The 26,639-nt window shown below is 37.1% G+C and overlaps 1 protein-coding gene across 2 annotated transcripts in view; it reads left to right on the top strand.

Annotated features, from left to right (window-relative positions):
* The window catches only part of ND-39 (NADH:ubiquinone oxidoreductase subunit 39), a 287,270-nt gene that overhangs the window by 36,205 nt on the left and 224,426 nt on the right, over window positions 1-26,639 (top strand). For both annotated transcript variants that reach the window (XM_090414724.1, XM_090414725.1), the window contains exon 3: window positions 18,956-19,053. In XM_090414724.1, coding sequence (XP_090270850.1) covers window positions 18,956-19,053 — 98 coding nt within the window. The remainder of the gene's footprint in view (window positions 1-18,955; window positions 19,054-26,639) is intronic.

Genomic DNA, 26,639 nt, shown 5'->3' with positions numbered 1-26,639 from the left:
CTTTGTAATACCTTCATTCTCAGGTGATAGTCATGAAAGCATAAACATTTTTAGATATTCAGAAAAAATTAGAGATTTAGGAAAATGGTCAGATTTTCATTTGTTAATTATACTTCATAATAAATTATTAGACAAAGCCAAAATGTTCTTAAAATCATCCCCTTTATTAAGAGACACTGACAGTTCTTAAAATCATCCCCTTTATTAAGAGACACTGACAGTTATGCAACCTTTAAAAGTTTGCTAATATCTGAATTTTCAAGTGTGGGAGAATTAGGACCTAACATTTGGAAAATTCATCAGTGCATTCAAGGTAATAAGGAGTCTGTTTCGGATATTATCAGACTTTGGAGCATTGCTCATAGATTTAATGTTTCATCTGAAGAGAGATCCTCTTTAGAATGATTGCTGTTTAATCAGTTTAGGCATGGCCTTTAAGATAACTTGAAAGAAACAGCATGCAAGAAAAAAGGGAGAGGGGAGTGCTATTAATGATAGAGAAAGAGTTATGTCCATTCAAAGTAGAGATGCAAGAGGCTAATTGCCAGTGGTTTTGATGCAGTATGGTGTGAGATAAAGGTGAATGAATAGAATGAAATACATGGTTGGATGTTGTTATAGACCTGGTAATGTTGATGGGACTATGAAATGCATAATCAAATTAGCCAAGCAAATAAGAAAAGTGTGATTTTAACTATGCCAATATACACTGGAATGATGAGATAGCAACTGGAAGTAAAGAAAATGAGTTTGAGTTTTTGAGGGACAACACTACCTCAGACAGTATGTAACAGAGGGCACACGAGGATTGAGGGTTTTGGATTTGATCATCTCATCGGAGGATGTAATTTTAAATCAGGTTTCAAATCATCCTCAGGTTGGTGAGAGTGACCATGAAGTGATTACCTGGGTGGTTGCTGCCAGCAGTGTGAGGACCTCTGTGAAAAAAGGTATATGTGGACTACAAGGCTGATGATTCTAGTAGCAAGGCTTATATGTTGGTTAGACATAACTGGTAATTAGTTTACGGAATTAACAACGCAAATGAAGTATATTAATTAAAGGTAACTTTAATGAATCACTTCTATATTTTGGCAACGTCACATTGCCATCTTCAGGAACATAAAGATATGGTATGTGCACTCAGGAACTAACACAAAGCAAATGAGGAAGAAAGCAAGAAACTAATATTGTTCCTAAAGTCCTAATGGTGCCCTCTTGCGGGCTAAATTGGTAGTCTTGGCAGTTGGGCTGAAGTTCTCATAATGAAAGTCTCCCAAATTTGGGGCAGTTTCATGCACCCAAATTTGTTGAGGTTAGGAACGTTTTTTAGAGCTGCTGAAGATTCTTTGAATAATCTTTCGTATTTAAACTTGCTGCGATGAATTATTTTTGTTTTCTTCCAACGAATTTTATGGTGGGTATCTAAGGCATGGTCTGCCAGCCCAGAGTGGCTGTACTGGTGAAACTGGATGTAGTCTTGGTGTTCTGAAATCCTGATATTTGTTGTTCTGCCTGTTTGGCCAAAGTAGGACAATTTGCAGCTGCAAGGGACCTGGTATACACCAGGTAGGTCTAGGGGAAGTGGTTGGTCTTTGGTAGAGCGGATAAGGGATGCCAACTTTTTGTATGGTCTATAACAGGAAGTAAGGTCATATTTTTTGAGGATATTGGTTATTTTTTCAGAGTGGATGTAGGGGATGGTGATAGACTTGGTGTAATCTTTATTGTGGAGAGGTCTGCTCAGATGACAAGGCCCTGACTATTGAACTAAACCACATCCTCAACACTTTCTTAGCCAATGGCTATAACCCCAAAAAAATCCAAAAAATATTAAAACCTGTAAACCACAACCCCCCTCCCCCCCTCCACAACAAAGATTACACCAAGTCTATCACCATCCCCTACATCCACTCTGAAAAAATAACCAATATCCTCAAAAAATATGACCTTACTTCCTGTTACAGACCATACAAAAAGTTGGTATCCCTTATCCGCTCTACCAAAGACCAACCACTTCCCCTAGACCTACCTGGTGTATACCAGGTCCCTTGCAGCTGCAAATTGTTCTACTTTGGCCAAACAGGCAGAACAACAGATATCAGGATTTCAGAACACCAAGACTACATCCAGTTTCACCAGTACAGCCCCTCTGGGCTGGCAGACCATGCCTTAGATACCCACCATAAAATTCGTTGGAAGAAAACAAAAATAATTCATCGCAGCAAGTTTAAATACGAAAGATTATTCAAAGAATCTTCAGCAGCTCTAAAAAACGTTCCTAACCTCAACAAATTTGGGTGCATGAAACTGCCCCAAATTTGGGAGACTTTCATTATGAGAACTTCAGCCCAACTGCCAAGACTACCAAATTAGCCCGCAAGAGGGCACCATTAGGACTTTAGGAACAATATTAGTTTCTTGCTTTCTTCCTCGTTTGCTTTGTGTTAGTTCCTGAGTGCACATACCATATCTTTATGTTCCTGAAGATGGCAATGTGACGTTGTCGAAATATAGAAGTGATTCATTAAAGTTACCTTTAATTAATATACTTCATTTGCGTTGTTAATTCCGTAAACTAATTACCAGTTATACAAGGCTGATGATTTGAAGAGCTCAGGTGACAGCTTGCAGGGGTAGTATGGAATGAGTTAGCTGGAAAAGAGATCAATGCGGCTTAGGGGATATTCAAGAACTATCTAGTAGAAGCAATGTCTAAATGTATTCCAAGGATCAGAAGTTAAATGAGGTAGGTGTGAAATGGATGAATAAAGAGATTAAGCATGTGATACAGAGAAAAAAGGCATTATGTAGGCAGCATAAGAGAAGTGGTAATAAGCAATTCCATGAGGATTACAGAGACCAGGCAAGGAGGGTGACTTGGTTGGTAAGGGTAGCAAAAGCGAAGCATGAGCAGCAGTTAGCTAATGAAGCCAAAATGAATCCTACGGAGTTCTTTCGATATGTAGCCAGCAAACAAAAGGAATGATTATGGAAGGATGACATTGGTTGGGAAAAATGGTATAAAGACAGCTGTTGTGGAAGATATAGTGGAGATACTTAATGAGCAGTTCATGAAGGTCTTTCATTCTTGTGAATGCGACACCATGGGGAGGAGAGACTGACTGTAAGTGAGCAAGAGGTGTATGGGGAATTGAGCAAGCTTGATGTTAATAAGGCTGTCAAACTTGATAATATATCACCACATATTCTGAAGGAATGTGCCAAGGAGTTGACATCTGCCTTGACATATTTTTTTAAAATGAGTCTTTTACATTGGGTCAAGTTCCAAAGGAGGGCAAGTTTGTGCCGCTTCATAAGGGAGGTAATAGAACTCGGGCATCAAATTATGAGCCTATCTGTGTGTCAGGTGTTGTGGTTAAGTTGTTGAAGAAGCTGGTGAGAACTAGGATCCATGGGTTGACAATAATGGTATTTTCTTTGGTGGACAGCATGGATTTGCTAAAGGGATGTCATGTTTTAGTAGTTTACTTACTTACTAATAATGTGATGGCTTCCTTAGACAGAGGAGAGGGATACGCAGTAGTATATTTAGATTTCGCAAAGGCTTTTGATAGATTACCACATGATAAGTTGATAGTCAAACTAGAGCAGATTGGGTTGGATATTAGATTAGTGCATTGGATCAGAGACTGGCTATCTGATAGGTATCAGCAAGTTGTGTATGAGGGAGCACTATCCAGAAAGAGGAAAGTCACTAGTATTCAGTTGTTTGCAAATGATGCAAAGTTGGGATAAACTATGAAGAGTAGAGATGTTGTGGCCTTACAAGAAGACTTCAATAAATTGAGTGAATGGGCACAGAAATGGGGATGCGAGTTCAATGTTGCAAAATGTCAAGTTTTAAAATTTGAGAAACAAGGATGGGATGTACAATTTATGCTTAGTGGAGATATATTATTGGAAGTGGAGGAATCTTGGGGTGATAGTAGATAAGGATCTGAAATTTAGGGGACACATTGTCAAAATTGTGAGGACAACACAAAGAATTCTGGGAATAATGCGGAGGACACTGACTTGTTGAAGTAAGGAGATTCTTGTTCCATGTATAAGGCTTTGATTAGGACTACTGTGCACAGATTTCGTCACCTGGTTTTCAAAAGGATGAAGAGATGTTGGAATGGGTCCATAGGCAACTTACTAAGTAGTTTCTGATCTCTGGAATGTCAAATATGAGGAAAGGTTGAGAAGATACAATTTACAGAGTCTAGTGGGTAGGAAGAAGAGGGTGATATGATAGAGACAAGTTAGTAAGGGGTTGTTATAGTATCAATGTTGGAGAGGTTTTATGGCAAATGGTGGGAGATCGGGGAGAACCAGAGGTCATCCCTGGAAGCTGTATAAAGAGGGTATGAGCAGAGGAGTGAGAAGCAGGTTTTTTGCATGCAGAGTTGAGAATGATTGGAATGCCTTGCCTGAGTGTGGTGTCTGCAGATAATTTGAGTGTGTTTAAGGTGTGGTATGATGAGCTGTATGCATGACAAAAGGATCTCCTAGATGAGTCTTTGACTCCATGGGGTCTTGGAATAATAATAATAATAATATGACATTGAAGAACTTCGTTGCAATATTGTTCACCAGTCATAGTCTCTTTTTCCAGCACTGCCATATCTATCCCTTTCAAGAGCATTCTTGCAATGGTTAACAGTACCACTTTCATGCCAGATCAAGCGTTGTCTAGAATTGGAGGTAAGACTAAAATGACTCTCATCTGATAAGAATACATTAGCCCAGGGATTCTCAATCTATGGTGCGCGTACCACTGGTGGTACGTGAGCCACTGCTGGGAGGTACGAAAACAGAGTATAAAATAAAAGGGTAAATTAACATATTTTTTTACTCGCAACATGAGTTGAGAATTACAAATGTATGCACAAATATTTAACAGTTCTACTTAAAATATTTCATGCAACTAAATAATAACAATTAGATTTTACATTATCGTTAAAAACGTTTGTATAATAATATACAAAAATAATGTCAGCAAGGAAAAAACAAATATCCTCATTTTCAGGATTTAACACGAAGGCTCTGGAGGCATGTTATGAAGTCAGTTTAAGAATAGCTAAGGCAGGAAAACCTCACACGACCAGAGAGTCATTAATATTACCAACAGCTATAGATATGGTTAGAATAATTTTTGGGGACGAGGCAGCAAAACAACTTGAAATGATTCCATTATCCAGTGACACCTTATCATTCACAAAGAATTTCAGATTTGTTTTCAAATGTTAAGGAGCAGTTAATAGAAAAAGTTCAGACTAGTAAATATTTTTCCATACAATTGGATGAAACTACTGACATTACCAGCATGGCCCATCTTCTTATGTATATAAAATTTATAGATGAGAAAACAGTGAAGGAAGAGTTCTTGTTTTGTGAACCACTGCCTGCTTGAACAACCCCAAATGAAATATTTTCAAAATTAGACCAATTTATGAAAATGAATGATTTAGAATGGAATAAATGTGTTGGTGTTTGTTCTGATGGAGCATGTGCAGTGGTTGGGAAACACAGTGGTGTTGTTGCAGAAATTAAAGAAGTAGCTCCACAAGCAAATGTGCATTGTAGCATTCATCACGAGGCTTTAGCCGCAAGAAATATGCCTGTTTCTCTGAAGACAGTTTTGGATGAAAGTGTGAGAATTGTTAACTTCATTAAAGTCCAGAGCTATGAATTCATGACTATTTTCCATTTTGTGCAATGAAATGGGTGCCAAACATGATTCTCTTTTACTTCACACCGAAGTTAGATGGCTGTCGAGGGGAAGTGTATTGAGCCGCCTGCTTGAACTTCGTTCGGAAGTGCAGATTTTTCTCTCTGACAAATCCTCAGACTCAGACTTGAATTATTTCACTGATGAACTGTGGCTTGCCCAGTTGACTTACTTGGCAGATTTATTTTGTCACCGCAACCAGCTGAACACGAGCTTGCAGGGTACGCAAACTTCCTTATTCTTGGTACAGGATAAAACTGCAACTCTTAGGAAAAACTTGGCTTCGTCATTAAAGAAATCGATACTGGAAACATGTTCCTTTCCATTGTTGGATGCTTTCTTAACTGAGAATGAAATTCTTCTTCATAGTGAACTGGCCCTGAATATAAAGAAACATCTTGGGAGTCTAATCACAGATTTCAAGGAATACTTCCCTGAAAACATGGCTTCAGAATTTTGGATTAGAGAGCCTTTTTCCATTGATGACACCTTACCAGAAACATAACTCCTTCTGAGAAAGATGAACTGATCGAGCTCTCCTGCGACGGAAGTCTCAGGGTAACGATCAAGAGGATGGATTTAACAGACTTCTGGTTGGCAAGAAGAAATGAATATCCAATGATTTCAGAAAAAGCTGTAAAATTTCTGTTGGTGTTTGCAACTACTTACCTTTGTGAATGTGGGTTTTCTTCTCTCATTTATATCAAAAATAAGTACTGGAATAAGTTGAATGTTGAATCCGATTTAAGACTCGAATTAAGTCGATTGAAACCAGACATTAAGAAACTGTGTTTAGCTAAATAAGCACAACCTTCACACTGAAACAAGAATGGGAGTTCTCTAATTAAAAATATGTTACATTTATAGCTTGTACTGATTGCAAGTTTATTTGAGAACTGGAGTACCATTATCAGGAATATGTGTTTGTCAAAATTTGTTTATGTATTCACTCATTATTATTTTAATTTTAAAAAATTGCACATTTTACAGAACAATCCATTGAATAGATTCAAAGAGTATCTGTTTCTCCAATAAATATCTGAATAAAATAATAAATAACTAAATAAATCACTAGTATTGTAGAGAAATGCTTATTTTGCCTGGGACCAACAAATCATGTGCTTCCAGAATAAATTTGCTTACTGGTACATCTAATATCCTGAATTAAATATAATGGTATGCCACTGGAAAAGGTTGAGAACCCTTGCATTAGCCTATTGGTGTCATGTCCAATTTTTATGCAGCACCACTGAAAACATGTTCTACAATGAGCTGTGGATGAAGGGATGCAGACTACATGCCCTCAGGTGTATAGGCCTACTTGTTGCAGATGTCTTGCCACAGTTTTTCAAGATATTCACATATCTCTGCTTGGATGTAGCTGACTTACCATGGTGCATTGATTATGCTTTGCTGTTATAATCAAAAATGTCTTCATGCTCTGTGGAGTGAGTGCAACCTTAGCAAACGTCTGGAACACATTCCATTGGTTTGAAGGTTTGAAACACTCCCCAGATCCTGGATACATTTCTATGTGAGATTCCAAACTCTGGCAATATCAGTAATTCTGTGGCTTTCTTCAAGCTTTCCAATAATTCTTCTCCAAATGATCATCTAGATGATTTCTTTGAGACATTACAAGACATCCAAGTTTGCAACTTTATTCCTTCATGAAAAGAACTTCCTTCAAACACAATTTGCCTACTGCTGCTTTTTGTTTTTTATCCTGTTGAGTGCTAACACATGTGATCCCTTTGCTCATGATTCTAAAATTTGAATGTGTTTGAATGGTTTTGGACACCTGTGTATGTGTGGATATATAGAAGGAATGGATGCAAGTTTTTGGATGTGTAGAGTGAGTTTGAGGGAAGATTTGATTTGTATGAAAGGGTGGGCTACATTTGAATGCTTTTGGTATCAAGAGTCTAGAAAAACTAATAACTGGTATGAGACCTAACCCAGATTGTCAAAAAAACTAAATTATAAAGGAAAGAATGTTGAGAATGTGAGTGTAAGAGTGACAATGTTATATAACTGTGTTAATGACGTGAATAGCTTTGGCCTGGAAATGTTGACAAGGAGACAATGATTTTGACTTTGTGTTCGTCTGGTTCAGACCCATCAAACTTGTGCAAAGATGTCTACATGTATAAGGCACTAGAGGCGAAGAATAGAGATCTGCAAGAAGTCCAACTATGTCAGGCAGACTGTATACAAAAGAACATGCAGGTAGATTATCATGTCTGCACACGAATGCTAGGAGTATCAGAAACAAAGTGATAGAGTTTGTTGCCATAGTCAGTATGTTGGGATCTAAGATTGTGATATTGAGATCTGGCTATCAGAATAAGACATACTTACTTCTATCGAGTGTAAAGGATACACTATTTTTATGGAAGGATAGAGAGGAGAATAGGGGACATGCTTCTAATGATATTGGATGACTTGAATTCAGTTAGTTGAGACCTATGATTGTAGTACTACTACTAACAGTGTTTCATGTGGCAGTGAGTTTGAAGCCATCTGGTGTGAGGTGGAATCTAACTAGATCAATTCCGTAGTCAAGTGTTGCTACAGACCTGGTGGATCGGTTGCTAGTGATGAAGAAATGCATCACTAAATAGATAAGATGAGTGCAAAAAGAGTAATCACAATGGGAGACTTTAATTATCCAAATATTGATTGGGTAGCAGTAGAATCTCATGAGAAGAATAAAAATATGCATTTATTGTGTTGTTGTACATTTAAGCATTTAAACAATACTTAAATGAGGTGATATCAGAATGTGTCCTAAGAGTTTGAAGAATATATGGGCTAGGAGTCAAATGGATGTGTAATCTTATTAAGCAAGAGATTCGTAAGAAAAGGATGATGAGGAAGGAATACTGTGTGCATAAGGATGATGTGCATTATGAAAATTATAAGCAGCAGGCTAGAATAGTCACAACTGTTGTATGGAAAGCAAAGTTTGAGTATGAAAAGAAACTGCCTCTGCATGCTAAAGACAACCCACAAGAATTCTATTGATATGCTGCAAGTAAAAGAAAGAATGAATAAGGAAGAATAACTTCTAAATGCAGATGGCATGAGGGTTATAGATGCAGAAGAGGTTGTTCAACTAATGAGTGCCCATTTTGTTAAAAACTATCAGCCTGGAGTATGCAACATTGAGCTCACTGCTACCTCTTCACTGGATGAATACACTCAGGTGTATGAGGATGAGGTATTAGAGTTGCTGCACAAACTGATGGGATATCGGCATCTGTGCTAAAAGAGCGTTCATCTGAGCTTTCTATTCCTTTGACTAGGCTATTTAATATGAGTCTCAGAACAGGGAAGATTCGCAGGAATGGAAAGAATGTATGGTAATTCTATTCTAGAACTGTGGTGCAAAGACCAGTATATCCAAGTATTGACCAATTAGTATCTCAGGAGTGGTGGTGAAGATTTTGGAAGAATTGTTTAGGGCTCATATTCAGAAATGAGTTGACGGTGAATCTCTACTTTGCAATGAGCAACATGAGTTTACTAAGGGAAGGTCATGTTTTAGCAACTTTCTCACATTCTATAACAATGTTACCATTAAACTAGACAAGGGGAATGGATACATCATGATACTTTTGGATTTTGCTAATGCTTATGACAGAATACAGCATGGTAGACTGTTGCACAAGTTGGGGAATATGGGTTTGAGTTATAGAATATTAGCGTAGATAAGAGGATGGTTGACTGATAGATATCAAAAAGAGGCATACGAGAGATGTGAGTCTGCAAGATTTAAGGTAACTAGTGGTGTATCACAACGTTCAAAATATTGGGAAGGGTTTGACAAGCGACATACAGCTATTTGTTGATGATGCAAAGATAGGTAGGGTAATCAGGAATGCTGCTGCTGATAAGCAGTACTTGCAAAATGATTTGAATAGGAAAATGGAAAATTCATGGGAAAATGGATGTCAGTACAATGTGAGTAAATGTCAAGTCATTCACTTTGGCATTATTAGATATCCAATGTCGTATTATATTGGTATGATTATGCTTGAAGAAAGTGATGACTTTCTTCAAGCAGAATGTGTAGATAGGAAGTTGAAATTCAGGGGCCATGCAGCAATGATTGCAAACACAACTCAAAAGATAATTGCAATGCTGAAACAAATGTTCACATATAAAGATAAGGATGTAATTTTGACTCTTTACAAGGTCTTGATAAGACCTCACTTGGATTATTGTACACAGGTCTGATCTCCTGGTTTCTGTTGTGATTCTGATATATTGGAGAAGAGTGCAAAAGAGAGTGTTAAAAATGATATAAGGTTTATGGAATACTGATTATGAAGACAGATTGAGAATTTGTAGACTGCAGACACTAGGAAAACAGGAGAAAGAGGGGGTTATATGATTGAGACTGATAAACTTCTGAAAGGATCATACAGGATTTCAGTTTATGGAGGGTGGGGAAAGGACAAGAGGACATCCTTGGAAGCTGAGGATGAATGATGTTAAGATGGGGATGAGGGTTAGATTTTTCTCTCATAGAGTGGTGCGTGATTGGAATGGATTGCCATTGGATGTTGTGAATGCAAGCAGTGTGAATGAATTCAAGAATAAGTATGATAGCTCATGCATGTAGTTATGTCGCCTCCCTTGATGAGCCCCTGACTCCCTGGAGGTCTCTCTTAATAAATAAATATATATATTTTATTTTTAGGTAGGGCATTGACTTTCTTTAGATGGCACTTTTTAGAATTTTAGAACTTAAACAAAAGTTTTACATGACATTGTTAGCATTCAGGAATGTTTGAGTGAAGGTAATCTAAAGTAGTATTAGTGTGGTCACTTAAACTGATGGGGAGAGGGAAGACTAGAAAAATAGTTTTTTTGTCGAGATGAAACCTAGAAGAAAATCAAGTTGTCAAATGGGATCCATATTTGACACCTGAGAAAGAGCTGATTAATTTGGAATAAATTGTTATTAAGCTAGTAATAATTGAAACTTAATCATGTAGTACTTTATAGTACTTTATACACTTCATGAGGTTTTCTATCCAGGAATGCAATGATGACGGTTTTATTCATTATACAAATAAGCAAATATATGTATGATGCAGCTGAGAAAGAAAATTCATTTGTAACTTAGCTTAAGATCTAGAGCTGTGTGCTCTTTGAGGCACACTCTTATTGTTTTACATATCCTAGATTTGATTCTGGCTTTGCATCAGTTGACGTATTAGGCCTGACAGTATATTTACCATTGCAATCCTTTGAACAAGTGTTTAAATGTTCAGGATGAAAGACAAGATAAAATAATATTCAATATTTACCTTGGCATCCCCATCCGTGTCTACTTGTTCATTGAAACCAGTGATTGAAAGCCATGTTAAGTTGTGATATCGAAGTACCAATGGAAGATGACTTCGCTGTTTGGGTGTTTTGACTGCAGACAGTGAGTTTAGAGATAGACATTCAAAGAAGTCAGAGTGATTATCAGAATGTGTAGAGTAAATGTAGAACAAATGAATGCTGCATACTTTGGTTAGGAAATTTTGAGACAAAGCAGATCAAATGGGGAGGGGGGACAAGGGAATTGAAGTTTTTGCATAGTCATATTCATTGTACATTAGTCCATTAAGTTATCCATTACATGTGGGAAGAAGATATAAATAATCTTGCCATGTAGTGGGAAGTGAGACTTGCAAACATACACTTCATATAGAGGAAATCTCCAATCTCCTGACCATGTGTGGTCTTGATATTTCCTCCTACATATCACCATATTTGGACTTCTTCCAAGAACAAAGCAGAATAATTGGCAGCAGGATTTATCACTAGCTGATCAGAAAGCCTCTGGATTAATTACTATCATGTTCGATCCTGTCTACTGTGCAGCAGCCATCCTGCACAGCATGGTTCATGCAAAACCATTTTCACTTGTGTATTCTTGAATTGGGAAGAGTCTAGAACTCTACATTGTAATTTGACATGTCCTTTCTTCTCAGATGCATTTGAGAAGAAAAGGAGGGGAGAAGGGGTACAGAAACTACATTACCCTAGAGACCAAACATTGCATCTTGCTAACTTTTATTTATAACATTTGGACGACATCCTTTTTCTTGTCCATACACTCTCAGCCTTCATTTTGGCTTCGTTATATGCATGACGTTTTTGTGATCTAGCCCCATAACGAAGAAACATTGCCTACTTTTTTTATCCAATATAAATAATCTATATCCACAAATTAAATTTACTATGGAAATAGAAAAAGATAACAAATTATCAGTTTAAGATGTTCTGCTCCTCTGCTCACCATCAAGTGAAGTAATTACTTTAATGCCTACTTTCACTGGATGCTACATTCAACAGCAATTGGCTCTCCCTCGCAGAAGACTGGAATTATAAAAACTTTAGTATGACTTGCTCACACTATATGTTCTACTCCTGAACAATTACAGCAAGAACTCTTAAACATTAAATGATATATGAAGCTCAGTGACTTCTCAGAAAGGACCATACAACAGCTTTTTAATTCCTATAATTCTAGCTCAAATAAGTAAACAGTACGTTGAGTTCCAGTCATTTACATTTCTGGCATCTCACAACCCATTTCTTAAGAAATACAATTTAGTGACTACCTTTCTTCTTTATCAACAAATTATCAGCATGGTTTTCAAAGATTAATGGTCTCCTAGCTCTCCCTTGGGTCTAGCAAGTTCCTTGTGACAGTAATCGTTCTTTCTTCAGACAAACTGGATGCTTAGTAGGAAAGAGAATAGAAGGACATTGGTCTTATTTTAGCAACAAGTAAATCTTAGAAATCTAGTTTGGTACAGTATGGAATAGATACACACCACAATATCCTATGGTCTGAATCATGCTTACTTCATCATTGTTGGTATAAATTTAAACATTTGTTTAAAGGAAGTGCTGAGGCTTTACTTCACTATCCAAACTTAAATTGGAATGACTGCCTCTCTATCTGAGATATGGAAAAGTCTTATTCTAATCACACATCACCAAAGTTTTTTTTAAAAAAATACATTTAACGAATAATTAATAAATTAGGGGGTGCGCAGCAGTTAGGTTCTCATTCCTGCACCCTGTTAGTACCCATTAGGGGAAGCTAAAGCTGCTATCAACCAAATGCAAGCGATCGAACTAAAATGTTCCCAAATTTCTGCCCTAAAGGATCCTACCTGGGGCCAAGCCTAAAAATAATATCATTTAATATTGAAGGTTTCTCCAGTGTCAAGCAAGATCTCATTGCAAATATTTGCAGAGATAATGACTGCGATGTGCTCTGCCTGCAAGAAACTCACAGAGGAGAAGGTGCTGCAAGACCTTACATCCATGTCATGAAACTCATCAGCGAAATACCCCACGATAAATATGGCAGTGCAGTATTTACAAAAGAGAACTTGATCCCATCGTCCATTGACTCAACGAACAACAGAAACATTGATATTATTACGATCACATTTAAAAATATCTCAATCACCTCAGTCTATAAACCACCAGAAGAGACTTTCTCCTTCCCTGACATCCTCCTCAATAATAATGCATACATGACTAATGTTGCATTAGGTGACTTTAACAGCCATCGTGTTAACAGGGGCTACATAAAGTCCAACGAAGATGGAGAACTTGTTGAAAAATGGGCTGAAAACCTTTCTTTAAACCTGATACATAATCCCAAACTCCCTGCATCTTTCAACAGCGGCAGATGGAAGCGCGGCTATAACCCTGACCTCATATTTGTTAGCTCAAAAATATCCAACATCTGTGTTAAAAAAGTTTTAAATCCGATTCCACATACTCAACATAGACCTATAATGCTTCAATTCAACCCAGCAATTATGCCTAACACCGTCCCTTACAGATGACGATTTAATTTCCAAAAAGCTAATTGGAAGGGTTTCATGGAAGATCTTGACCGCTCCATAGAAGTCCCTCCAAACCCTCAAGAATATCCAGAATTCATAAAAATACTGAGGAAAATCTCTACCAAACACATCCCCTGAGGATGCCGCAAAAACTGCATTCCAGGCCTTTCCAGTGACATACAATCCCAGTATGCTGATTACTTACAACTTTACAACACCAACCCCTTCTCAGAAGAGACTATCCAAGCAGGAGAAAAATTATGCTCCAAGATGGCAGAGGAAAGGCGTTCCTCATGGAAAAAAGAAATAGAAGCCCTTGATATGACCCATAGTAGCAGAAAGGCATGGAACTTTATCAACAAAATTAGGAAGGGTTTCACTAAGCCATATGAGCATCCGCAGGTAACAGCTAATCAGATTGCTCACCAGCTGCTGCTGAATGGAAAATTCACTAAAAAACACACAAAAAATAAGATACTTAGAACCCCAAGTGAGGAACAAAATATGATTAACTCAGATTTCAACATCACTGAACTCAACGCTGCCATAAACCTATTAAAACCTAGAAAATCTGCAGGCCTTGATGATGTCTGTAATGAACAGATTAAACATTTTGGAACCAGGACTAAAGAATGGTTATTAAACCTATACAACACTTGCCTCAGAACCCTAAGGATACCAATTATTTGGAGGCATGCCAAAGTGGTGACCTTTCTGAAACCAGGGAAAACTCCAACCGAAGCAAAAAATTACCTATATCACTACTCAGCAACCTCTTTAAACTCTATGAACGATTAATTCTGAATAGGCTACAACCCCTAATCGAACCCCATCTTCTTGCTGAGCAGGCTGGCTTTAGACCAGGCAAATCCTGCCCATCACAAATTCTCAACCTCACTCAATATATAGAAAATGGTTATGAGCAAAAACTAGCCACAGGAGTAGTCTTTGTACACCTAACTGCAGCATACGATGCCATAAACCATCTCACACTCAGAAATAAAATATACAGAATAACTGGAGACTATCGCCTTGTCCTCCTGATCCAATCACTCTTGGAAAACAGATGCTTTTACGTGGACCTTGTGGGTAGGAAGAGCCACTGCCACCACCAAATAAATGGCCTCTCCCAGGGAAGTGTGTTATCACCATTACTTTTCAACATCTACGTCAATGATCTCCCCATCTTTCCAGGAACTAGAAATTTTATCTATGCTGATGACCTTGCCATAGCTACTCAGTCAAAAAATTTCAAGTCCATTGAAACTACTCTATCACTTGCCTTAAATAGTCTAACCACGTACTATACCAGCAATCAACTAAAACCAAACCCCTTGAAAACCCAGACTGGCTTTTTCCACCTTAACAATAAGGAAGCCAACAGGAAGCTACAGATTTCTGGGGAAGGCTCTAATATAGAACATTCCTGGAAACCAACCTACCTCGGTGTGACTTTCGATCGCACCCTCTCGTATAAAACCCACATAGAAAAAACAAAGGCAAAAGTGAATGCAAGAAACAACATACTAAGGAAGCTTACCTCCTCCAAATGGTGTGCAGACCCTAGCACACTGAGATCTTCTGCCTTGGCCCTTTGCTATTCTGCTGAATATGCCTGCCCAGTATGGTCCAGATCCTGCCATACTGAAAAACTTGATCCAACATTGAGTGAAAGCTGCTGCTTAATTACAGGATGCCTGAAACCAACACCACTAAAAGACCTGTATACTTTGGCTGGTATTGCACCCCCTTCAATTCGAAGATCTGCATTCTCAGCTGATGAAAGAAGCAAACAAATGAATGATGAACACCACCCACTGTTCGGCCAGACTGCAGTACCCCAAAGACTAAGATCCCGACATAGCTTCCTGACATCTGTTGAACCTCCCAGAGACAAGACTTCAACAATGGCTTGCACTTTATCCTGAAAATAATATTGGTATTCCAAAAGCCGAACATCTTCCACGTGGTGCCCACTTGGACTGGAATACTTGGAAAAGCCTAAACAGACTCTGGACGACAGGACGCTGCAAACAAAACCTCATCAAATGGGGCTACCTCACTGGCCCAGACAATTGTGAGTGTGGGACAACCCAGTCCATGAAACACCTTCTTTCTGGTCCCTTTCTTCCATCGCCTTGTGCAAAAGAGGACCTTATATCTTGCACAGAAAGAGCAGTTGATTGCACAAGATACTGGAGGAACATCTGAACATGTTTATTATATATAAGTTATTTATAGCTTCCTTTTTTTTTTTCATATTTAATTATTATTCCCTGTATAATTCACCTACCAATTTAAGCTGATCTCATTGTAAAGTATCCTAATTTTTTATAAATCATGTTGTACCACTTACTTACTACTGTACTACTTGTGTTTGGATACAAAATAAAAAAAATTAATAAATACAATGTTTTCTCAGTGATACCATACAGAGAACAACTTAATGGTATAACATCACAGAACAATGCAAATCAGCCCTTGTTCACTTTTTACCTTGTGATTAATTATCCTTGCCACTGATGATGGCATGTAATATTTAGGCATAAATATTACTTACTCCTTGTAAGTAATAATATTTACTTACAAGGTAAGAGGTGTGTTTTTCCTGTTAATTAAAAAATTTCTCATGGCCCAAGTATCTCTTAAAGAATGAAAAATTCAGTGAGCAATGTGGTGCTTTTCTAGGTAACAAATAACACATATTACATTACCTTGAGGTGTAGTTGGCATTTCCTCCAAGTAAGGAAGATATCCTTTTGTGGTGGAACTTTTCTCAGAAAATTTTTTTTTTGTTAATTCATACAATCCCCTTCTTCTTCTTTTCAGCCATTTTCTCCACTGCTGGACAAAGGCCTCCTCCAGTTCTTTTCACCTTTCTCTGTTATTGGCAATGGTTGACCAATTTTCCCCTACAAAATTCGACAATTCATCACTCCACCTTCTTTTAGGACGTCCTTGGCCTCGTTTTCTTTCTTTTGGAATCCAGTTTGTTAGTATGGTGGTCCATTACTCATCTTCTCTTCTGGATAGATTTCTGGCCCATTTCCATTTTAGTTGCTTATGGTGAAGAATGATGTCAGTGATGTGAGTCTGACTTCTTATCCAAGTGTTTCGTTTCTTCTCTTTTAATGTGATGCCTATCATCAACCTCTCCATTTTTCTTTAAGTTCTTGTTATTTTATTTGCCAGTGATTTTGTTAGCGACTAAGTTTCACAACCATATGTGATGACTGGAAGTATACACTGGTTAAATGTCTTCCTTTTTAAACAGAATGGGACATCACTGTTTTGAAAAATGCTTTTCAACTTTCTGAATGCACTCCAGGCAAGTCTTCTATCATTATATTAAGGTCTTCTGGAATGTTTGCAAAAATTATGATATCATCTGCATATCTTAGGTGTGTTAAGTTTCTGTTATTATAATAAATTTAGTTTAATCCTTTATCCAAGTGTAAGCAAATAAAGTTTGTGTCTGAAGTATCTTCAGGACTGAGGCAACTCGTGGTAAAGGTGGACCAAGCTCTCATCACTCCTTGTCTCAGTATCTCCCATAATACAAAGCATATCTCCTTGCAGACATGTATAATGCTTGGACTGAGTATCTTCAGGACTGAGTCATTCTTATCTCAGTCCTGAAGATACTTCAGGCACAAACTTTGTTTGCTTACACGTGGATAAAGGACTAAACTAAATTTATTATATATTCTAACCAAGTGCAAAATAAACTTCCAACATCTTTCTCTAAATTCAGAGTAATTTAATAATAAGGTGGTAACACCTTTTGGCAACTCATATAAGTAAATATGACCTCTCCATTGCTTCTGCCTTAGTATCACCTCTTCTGGGTCTGGCTCCCACTGACGAGACCTCAATAAGAGTCGAAACCGATCTGGGTAGTGGCCCTTCCCTTAATGCATAGTATTATACATGTTCTACAAGGAGATGTGCTTTGCAATATGGGAGATAGTGGGACAAGGAGTGATGAGAGCTTGGTCCACCTTTACCACGAGTTGCCTCAGTCCTGAATATTCAGGCGCAAGCTTTGTTTGCTTACACTTGGATAAAGGATCAAACTAAATTTATTATAGTCTAGCCAAGTGGAAAATAACCTTCCAACTTCTGTTATTAATTTTTTACAAGGTTTGTCCAGTTTATATTATTAAAATTTTCTTGAAGGACTGCTGTAAAGATTTTGGGTTATAGAGAGTCTCCTTGTCAGACACCTCTTTCAATTGATATTTTATTGCTACTTGTGTGAAGTTGGATTATTGCTGTTGCAGTGTGGGATATTCTCCAGGAACTTCCTGATTCTGGAGTGCTTTGATTGTTGCATTAGTTTTGATGAAATTAAATGCTTTTTCATAATCAATAAAGGCTAAACAGAGAGGCAATTGGTTTTCTTCTGTTTTTTCTGTTATATGTTTTACTGCATGAATATGATCAGTTGTGTCAAAGCCTTTACAGAATCCTGCTTGTTCTACTTCATAAATCCTCTTGGTCCATATAAATTTATTCATCTGGCTCCTCATAATATTAGCTTTATTTATTCTACTATCTCTTTGCAAATTTTATTTGTTCCTTGGGTTCTTCATTGAAAATGAGTTGTTTTCTGGGTTTCTTCTTAATTTCATAGTTTCACCTTTTTGTTATTATCATCATATAAAGTTGGCAAATAGCCAGACTATATATATTTAGATTCTAAGAAATAAACTTAGTCATTACAGTTATTTAGATGTAGATCAAGTCTAAGTTTTATATAGTTTTAAGTCTAAGAAAATGCATGTATGCGCCAATGTATTTGACTCAGTCAAATATGCAGCAGTAACAGTTATAAGTGTATAGTTGTGACATAAGCAAAGATTGACAAAATTGAAAAACTAAGAATATTTAATAGACTGGATGTGCAATGGCAAACTGAATCATCTGTAGGAGTTTTAAAAGTGCAGTTATGTAATTAGATTTTTGTTGCATGCATTTTTTTTATCTTGCATTTTAGGTTAATTTCAAAGTAGTTTCAGTTTTTATTAATAACAGTTTATTTGCTAATCATAGTTTTGTGTTAGAGAGGTATGGGGAGTGCAAAGACTGAGTGATTTTAACTTTTTGCAGATGATATTGCTATAACCACCAATTTGACCTAACCTTCATACTAGGAAATATTGCCTTCATCTAGATGTTGTCCTTTAAAAAAATGGTACTCAATAACTAACAGTGATAATTAGAGCAGACCTTCTGCACCGAGTTTTGTGACTCACTTAAAGTGTATAATAATAAGCATATAATATATGGATATGTTTGTAAAATTTTTCTTCAAAGACTTAATTTAATTTTTTTAAAGGTAAAAATGGCACCCAAATTATTATACCATATAGAGGTGATCATTATAATGTTTTGTCTCTCAAACTTTGTGGGGATCTTGGTCAAATGTATTATGTTGTAAGTATCTTATTTTATTTCTCATTTTAAATATTATATTGAAGTGAATTTGACTTTTGATCAACATAGATTTAGAATGCAATTTGATATTGCAATTCAAATTACTTAAACAGAAATCTGAAACTGACCTTCTATTTCTCAAAAAAGCCCAAATAGGCAACAACTGCCTGCCAAAGTATTTGAAGTATATACTGCATAATTTCTTCTGTCACAAAGGTAGTATGACTGCTTCTGCCATTTTCAGATGTGACATTCCATGCCAGAAAAATGGCAAACATACCTCTCCTCCTCTTTTTTTTTTTTTTTTAATCTTCTCTGTCTCAAATTTCATGTCTCACTCTGTAGCGGTCTTTATTCCACCCCAAATGGCTGGTTAGCATACCTGCTTTCCAACAAACAGGCTGCAGGGTTGAATCCTGCTATGGGCATGGACATTTGTTATTGTCTTCAGGTGTAAGATGAATTTCATCACCAGTGTGTGTGACCAATGCCCTGCTTATTGGAAGCCTGAAGTGACTTTGAAAAGTGCCATGTTTGGCCTCTAGAGCAGGATTTCCAGATTATATAAAAAATACAAAAAAAAAAAATATATATATATATAAACATATAAAAAAAAAACTCTTAGCCTGCCAATGGTACAAAATGTACTATAGGTTTGCATATAACTTTTTGTAGGTGGGAACAACATAAAAAAAATTCTGGTAATCACTTAAATTTATTTATTTAAATATTATCTGTAAAGTGTAATTTTCTAATATATACATACACAGTAAAATCATCTTCCTCTAAGATTTCAATGTTCACATCTCAAACTTGGAAAGAGAATATCATCCTCCTCCTCATCTGCCTGAAGTGGATAGAAGCTACCATGAACAATAGCTTTCCAGTCCAATTTATCAACAGCCAAGTTATTTAAATTTCTCTAAGAGTTCAGACCACTTATATTCAATGTTTTCTATCCATTTCCTAGAAGCAAATGGATAGAAAACATAGAGTATAAGATCTTCTCTGTGGTATTATCTTTCACTCTAATTTTCTGTTTTGGAGAATTTTAGGAAAATATTTAGTAGGCACATGTCCATACCACTGTAACTTTTTTCTCTGATTCTTATTATTATTGAAATCTTCTCTGATCTCCTGATTGGTTTTCATTTCAGTCCATGATATTTTATTTATTTTCCTCAAGCATTTGTTTTTGATGTCTGTCAGTCTTTGTTTTTTCTTCTGTTTTGTAACCCAGGTCTCTTTACCATAAAGAACTGCAGACGTATACCATTGAACTATATACTTTGATTATACGTTCTTTGGAGAAATGTGTATTTTTTCATATTATTTGTAAGGGTCATAGTAGACTGCCCTGTATTTTTTCTTTGTTCAATGGTTTTTTCATAATTAACATGGCAGTGATCACTTTGCCTAAGTAATTTTTTAATCCATTCCAGTTTATTTCCTTCCACTTCTAAGTTAAGTCCTCCATTTCTATCTATTATTGTTTGGTTTTACTAAAATTTATCTCATTGTATAGTCTTGACTGTTTTTATATAGGTTTTCAATCATGTATTTTAAGTTTTCTTTATTATCTGTAAATAAAACTATATCATCTGCATATTTTATTTGATGTAAATTTTGTCTATTCAGAGTTATTTCGATGTTTTCTGGAATAGATACTTTTTTTTTTTTTAAACCTGCACTTGGAAAAACCAACTAGTTTTTCCAAGTACAGGTTAAACAAATATGGTGAAAGTGGACATCTCTGCATGACACCTCTCTTGACTAGTATTATTTCAGAAGTTTCAGCTGTTCCCAATTTTATTGTTTCTATGGTATTTTCATAGTACTGGAAGTTAATATTGAGTATGTTTTTCCTCTTTTATTATTATTTATATAGGGTGATTCAGAACTCTTGGGCCAAACTTTAAGGGGTGATAGAACACACCTAAACAAGCACTTTTCGTCATACAATGCATGGTCCGAACTCAAGCGGTGAAGCGCTTTCCAGTGAACACTTATAAGCGCTGGTTTTTGCAGTCATCTTTATTTCTACCGTGGAGTGCAAAAAGGATGGATTCTTTCACAAATCAGCAGAAGGCTGATATGAATTTCATTTTCGGAGCTGCGGACGAATGATTGCACCGGTCTGTGCGAAATGGGCTCCTTTGTCAGCGGCATGTAGGATACAGGGAGTGAGGATGCCACGTGTTACAGAGGAAATTCTACATAGGGTTGCAGATCATCCCGAATGTAGTATGCGAGCAATTTCCCATACTGTGTACGTGTGTATGTGTGTGTGTGTGTGTGTGCCCCAATCGACGGTGTGGCAAGGTCTACGAGACGAATGATTACACCCCTACCATGCACAGAGGTGCACGCCTTGACACCTGCAGATTACCAGCCTCATGTGGATTTTGCACAGTGGTTCCTGCAGCAGATTGCAGTGCAGCCAGACTTTGATGCACATGTCTTATTCACTGACAAATGCACCTTTACATGTGAGGGCATTTTTAATACCCACAATTATCATGTGTGGGCAAGCAGAAATCTGCACGCCACACGTCCACATTCGTACCAGTGGTTTCTCCATAAATGTTTGGGCTGTAATCCTACATGACCATTTGATTGGCCCATACCTTCTGCCAGCACAACTGAATGAGTGAATGTGTCTTGTACTTTTACAAGAGGTCTTGCCAGAATTACTGAACCCTGTTCCAGCAAACATTCAAACACACATGTGGTTCCATCACGATGGAGCGCCACTCCATTTCAGCATGGATGTGCAGAACGCCTTGGATGCAACATTTCCATGACGATGGATTGGTCGGGGTGGTCCCATCGCTTAGCTGCCACGATTGCCTGATCTCTCATGTCTGGACTTTTTCCTATGGGGCCGTATGAAAAGCCTGATCTACGATAGCCCATCAATTCCAATGAGGACCTTATTGCCAGGATTTCTATTGCTGCTGCTGCTGTACAAGAATTGCCTGGTGTTTTCGCCAATGTATGCCAATCACTACGTCGAAGGTGTGAAGTCTGCATTAATGTTGGCAGTCGCTCTTTTGAGCAGTTTCTGTAATTTGCTGAATAAAATTCTTTAATATGTGTTTTGTAATTTCTGCAATTGTTTGAAATATCCTCTGTCATTCTTGTGTTTCTTCATTTCCTGACACGGTAGTTGCTTCACTGCTTGAGTTCAGACCATGTATTGTATGATGAAAAGTGCTTGTTTAGGTGTGTTCTATCACTCCTTAAAGTTTGGCCCAAGAGTTCTGAATCACCCTGTATGGGCACTCCATGGAATCAAAAGACCCATTGAAGAAGTTCATTAACACAATACCTACATCTCCTTAAACCTATTCACTGTTGGGACACTCACAATCACCTCTGGCAATTCATTCCACTCATTCTTCCACTCTAAAAGTAAAGCACTTAGTCTGCTACACACACCCTTACTAACCACACTCTTAGACAACTTCCAAGTGTGACCTTTGTTTTCCCCCTACTTCCCATGTATTGAAAATTTTTTTCTGTATCAATCTTATAGAATCCCTTTAGTAACTTTCTATCATAATATAATAATATAATACATTTCTATCATATCCCCCTCTCCTCTACCTGTCGAGCAAACTCTGCATCCCACACACCCTCAGTCTATCCTCGTAGGGAACATTCCATAGACCTTGTCACCATCTTGGTCACTCATCTCTGAATCCTCTCCACCATGTCCCCCAAAAAATGCAGATGACCATATCTGTGCACAGTAGGCAACATGTGGATAATAAAGAGGGATAATAATCTTTCTATCTTTACTTCTCACCATGTTCTTCACCATCCAAGTAATCCTATGAGCTACTTTGCCAACTCTTGCAATATGTTGTCCGAATTTTAAATCTCCTTCCACCATCACTCCCAGATCTCTATCCTCGTCAATTTCTTGTAAACTAATACCATCGGTGTGGTACGAAGTGTGTAATTGTTTCATCCCGAAGTGCATTATCTTACTAGAAAGGGGGATGGTAAATCCCTTTATGTTTTAATAGCCAGGTACGAAACTCGGATCGAAATCCATAGAGTTTCATGCCGAAAAAACTGGCAGGCCCAAGTGTAAATGATCACTTGGGTAGTACAACACCAGGGCAACTCCATGCAAAGGTGGAGCAAGCTCCCTCACTAACTTTAATATTCTCTCATAATGTAAAACTCAGCTCCTAAGAGATGTATATATATTGTTTTACATTATGAGAAGAGGTCACTACCCAGACTGGTTTCAACCTTTTTTGAGGTCTCATCAGTGAGTAGGTAGACCTGGAATATCAAAGTTTTAAGTGAACATGAACTTACATACCTCTACTATCGAATTGCCGAAGTGTAAAACAATATATATACATCTCTTAGGTGCTGGGTTTTTATATTATGAGAGAATATTAAAGTTAGTGAGGGATCTTGCTCCACCTTTGCATGGAGTTGCCCTGGTGTTGTACTACCCAAGTGATTATTTACACTTGGGCCTGCCGATAGTTTTTTCGGCATGAAACTCTATGGATTTTGATGGATTTCGATCCGAGTTTCGTACCCAGCTATTAAAACATAAAGGGATTTACTATGCGCCGGTAAAATAGCCTTTCGGCTTATTAAATTAGTAATTAACATTAAATATAGGAGTACACCACTTCGGCAGTTCGATAGTAGAGGTATGTAAGTTCATGTTCACTTAAAACCTTGATATTCCAGGTCTACCTACTCACTGATGAGACCTCAAAAAAGGTTGAAACCGGTCTGGGTAGTGACCTCTTCTCATAATGTAAAACAATATATATACATCTCTTAGGAGCTGAGTTTTACATTATGAGAGAATATTAAAGTTAGTGAGGGAGCTTGCTCCACCTTTGCATGGAGTTGCCCTGGCGTTGTAAGTGTAAATGATCACCCAAGTGATCATTTACACTTGGGCCTGCCAGTTTTTTCAGCATGAAACTCTATGGATTTTGATCGAGTTTCGTACCTGGCTATTAAAACATAAAGGGATTTACCATCCCCCTTTCTATTAACATATTCGCTGGTAAAATAGCTTTTCGGCTTATTAAATTTGCATTATCTTACAACACTGAATTGGCGGCCATGTGGGAAAAGTGGAGGTTATGTCCTTTGCCCACACTGCCAGTTTATTTAAATCATCCTGTAAGAATATCTATATCACCTTTATCAACTATTGTCCTTCCTAGTTTTGTATCATTGGCAAACAACTGAATACCCCCCACCTTCAAATCTTTTCTTATATCATTGATTTTTTTGTTCTAAAATTTCAAGCAATTTTTTTCTGTTTAGTGCATAGCTTAAACTTTCTGTTGACTCAAATGCTTGCGTAAAGTCTATAAAGCAGCAGTAAAGATTCCTTTTTTTTTCCAACATTAATTGTAAAAGAGTATAGATTGCATCAATTGTGGATCTCCTTCTCCTAAATCCCAATGCGCTACTAATACTCTTCTGTTGCTAATAAGTTGCATTAATTCTGGGTATTATTTCTGGAAAAATTTCCATGTTACTCCTCTAAATAAATATTAATTTTTATGACTATTTTTGTTTAGGAGTACCCCTTTTTTATAATGTCATTGGCTTTTTACTCATTTTTAGGGCATTACTGATGTTTTAAAGACAGATACATGAAGAATAATTTTGGACTTCCCTTTGTAGGATATTCCTGGTTGTCTTCTTATTGAATGGCATCTGGCATATGGTATTATACATTTGTATTACTGCTGAAGTATGACTGAAAGGAGGGGAGGGTTGGAAATGTGGAGAGAGAGAGAGAGAGAGATGTGGGAGAATTGCGGGTGAGGCAAGAGGTATGTGAATTTTAAAACCTGGGTTTTAAGGGTGGGCTTAGAATTCTTTGGGAAGAAGGTGAAAGACAAATTTTTGGGGAAAGGAGAAGGACAGAATATGATGAAATAAGATTAGGGGTAGGAGTAATGGGATGTGAGCTTTTTTGACAGTGCATCGTCTTCGAACCTTGTGGGAAAAGTGGAGGTTATGTCATGTCGGCTTGGTGTTTTTGTCTTGGGTGTATCTGTGTTGTTTTCTATTGGTTGGAGTCATGACCTAATTTTTATGTTTTGGAGCTTCCAACTCTCGGAGATTATATAGGGGCAGTGAACGTTATTGAGTTTTTGTCACATTTTATGGCTATTGATATTCTGATATTCTAAGCATTGTTTTGTTTTCCTGTATGTCTAATATTATAGCTTTGTCGATATTTGGGGTATGCTTCTGTTCAAGAGCATGGACTGCTATTTCTGTTTTTCCTGTATTGTATTCTGCTTTTTGTTTTGGTTATTACACATAATTATCTCAATATAGAAATAAAGAAATTAACACAGATTTTTGAAAACTGAAATTACCCAACACAGCTACTAAATTATGCCAACAAAACAGCAAAAACCCTTCAAAACAATCCAGCAACCAAAACAAGCTTCCCAACACAAAAAACCATCAAACTGCCATACATCCAGAATGCATACAAAGCCTACAAATACACTTAATCACACCAACTATAAGTTGGTGTTCACCATGAACCAGAAATTGGCAACACTTCTAAAACCTACAAAATCTCACACATACAAAGAAATATTAGAACACCACGATGTAGTTTACAAATTTCCTTGCCAACAAGACTGATGTCATATACACAGGTCCCATGATCAGATCTTTATGGGCAAGACTACAGAAAGACTTTCTTGACTGCCACATACCATTCCAGAACATTTAAACAATAGGAAACGCAATAACCAAAAGAAAAAGCGGACTACAAATTACAGGAAAAACAGAAATAGCAGTCCACACTCTTGAACAGAAGCGTACCCCACAAATTGACAAAACTATAATATTAAACATACAGGAAAACGAAACAATGCTTAAAATATCAGAAACAATAGCCATAAAATGTGACAAAAACTCAATAAACATTCACTGCTCCTATATAATCTCTGAGAGTTGGATGCTCCAAAACATAAAAGTTTGGATGCTCCAAAACATAACATCATAGATACACCCAAGACAAAAACACCAAGCTGATATGACATAGCTTCCACTTTTCCCACAAGCTCCGAAGACGATGCACTGTCAAAATGGCTCACATCCCATTACTCCCACCCCTAATCTTGTTTCGTCATATTCTATCCTTCTTCTTTCTCCAAAAATTTGTCTTTCACCTTCCCAAAGAATTCTAAGCTCACCCTTAAAACCCAGGTTTTAAATTTCACATACCTCTTGCCTCACATGCATTTCTCCCACATCTCTCTCTCTCTCTTCACAATTCCAACCCCCCCCTCATCCAAAATTATTCTTCCCATTTATTCTTCATGTATCTGTCTTTAAAACATCAGTAATGCCCTAAAAAAATGAGTAAAAAGCCAATGACATTATAAAAAGGGGGTCCTCCTAAACAAAAATCCGATATTTATGGGCAAAAATAGCCATAAAATTAATAATGCATTAATTCTGTTAAGTGATTTATATGTCACTTTATAAGGTTATTGGTCTATAATTTGTACATTCCTGTATGCTGCCTTTTTTATGTATGAGAATTATTTCCA

This window comes from Typopeltis vanoorti, chromosome 25 (genome assembly GCF_054136105.1).
Source record: "Typopeltis vanoorti isolate ZY-2024b chromosome 25, IOZ_Tvanoo_1.0, whole genome shotgun sequence".
Lineage (NCBI taxonomy): Eukaryota > Metazoa > Arthropoda > Arachnida > Uropygi > Thelyphonidae > Typopeltis > Typopeltis vanoorti.
This window is presented reverse-complemented; position numbering and strand designations above follow the sequence as displayed.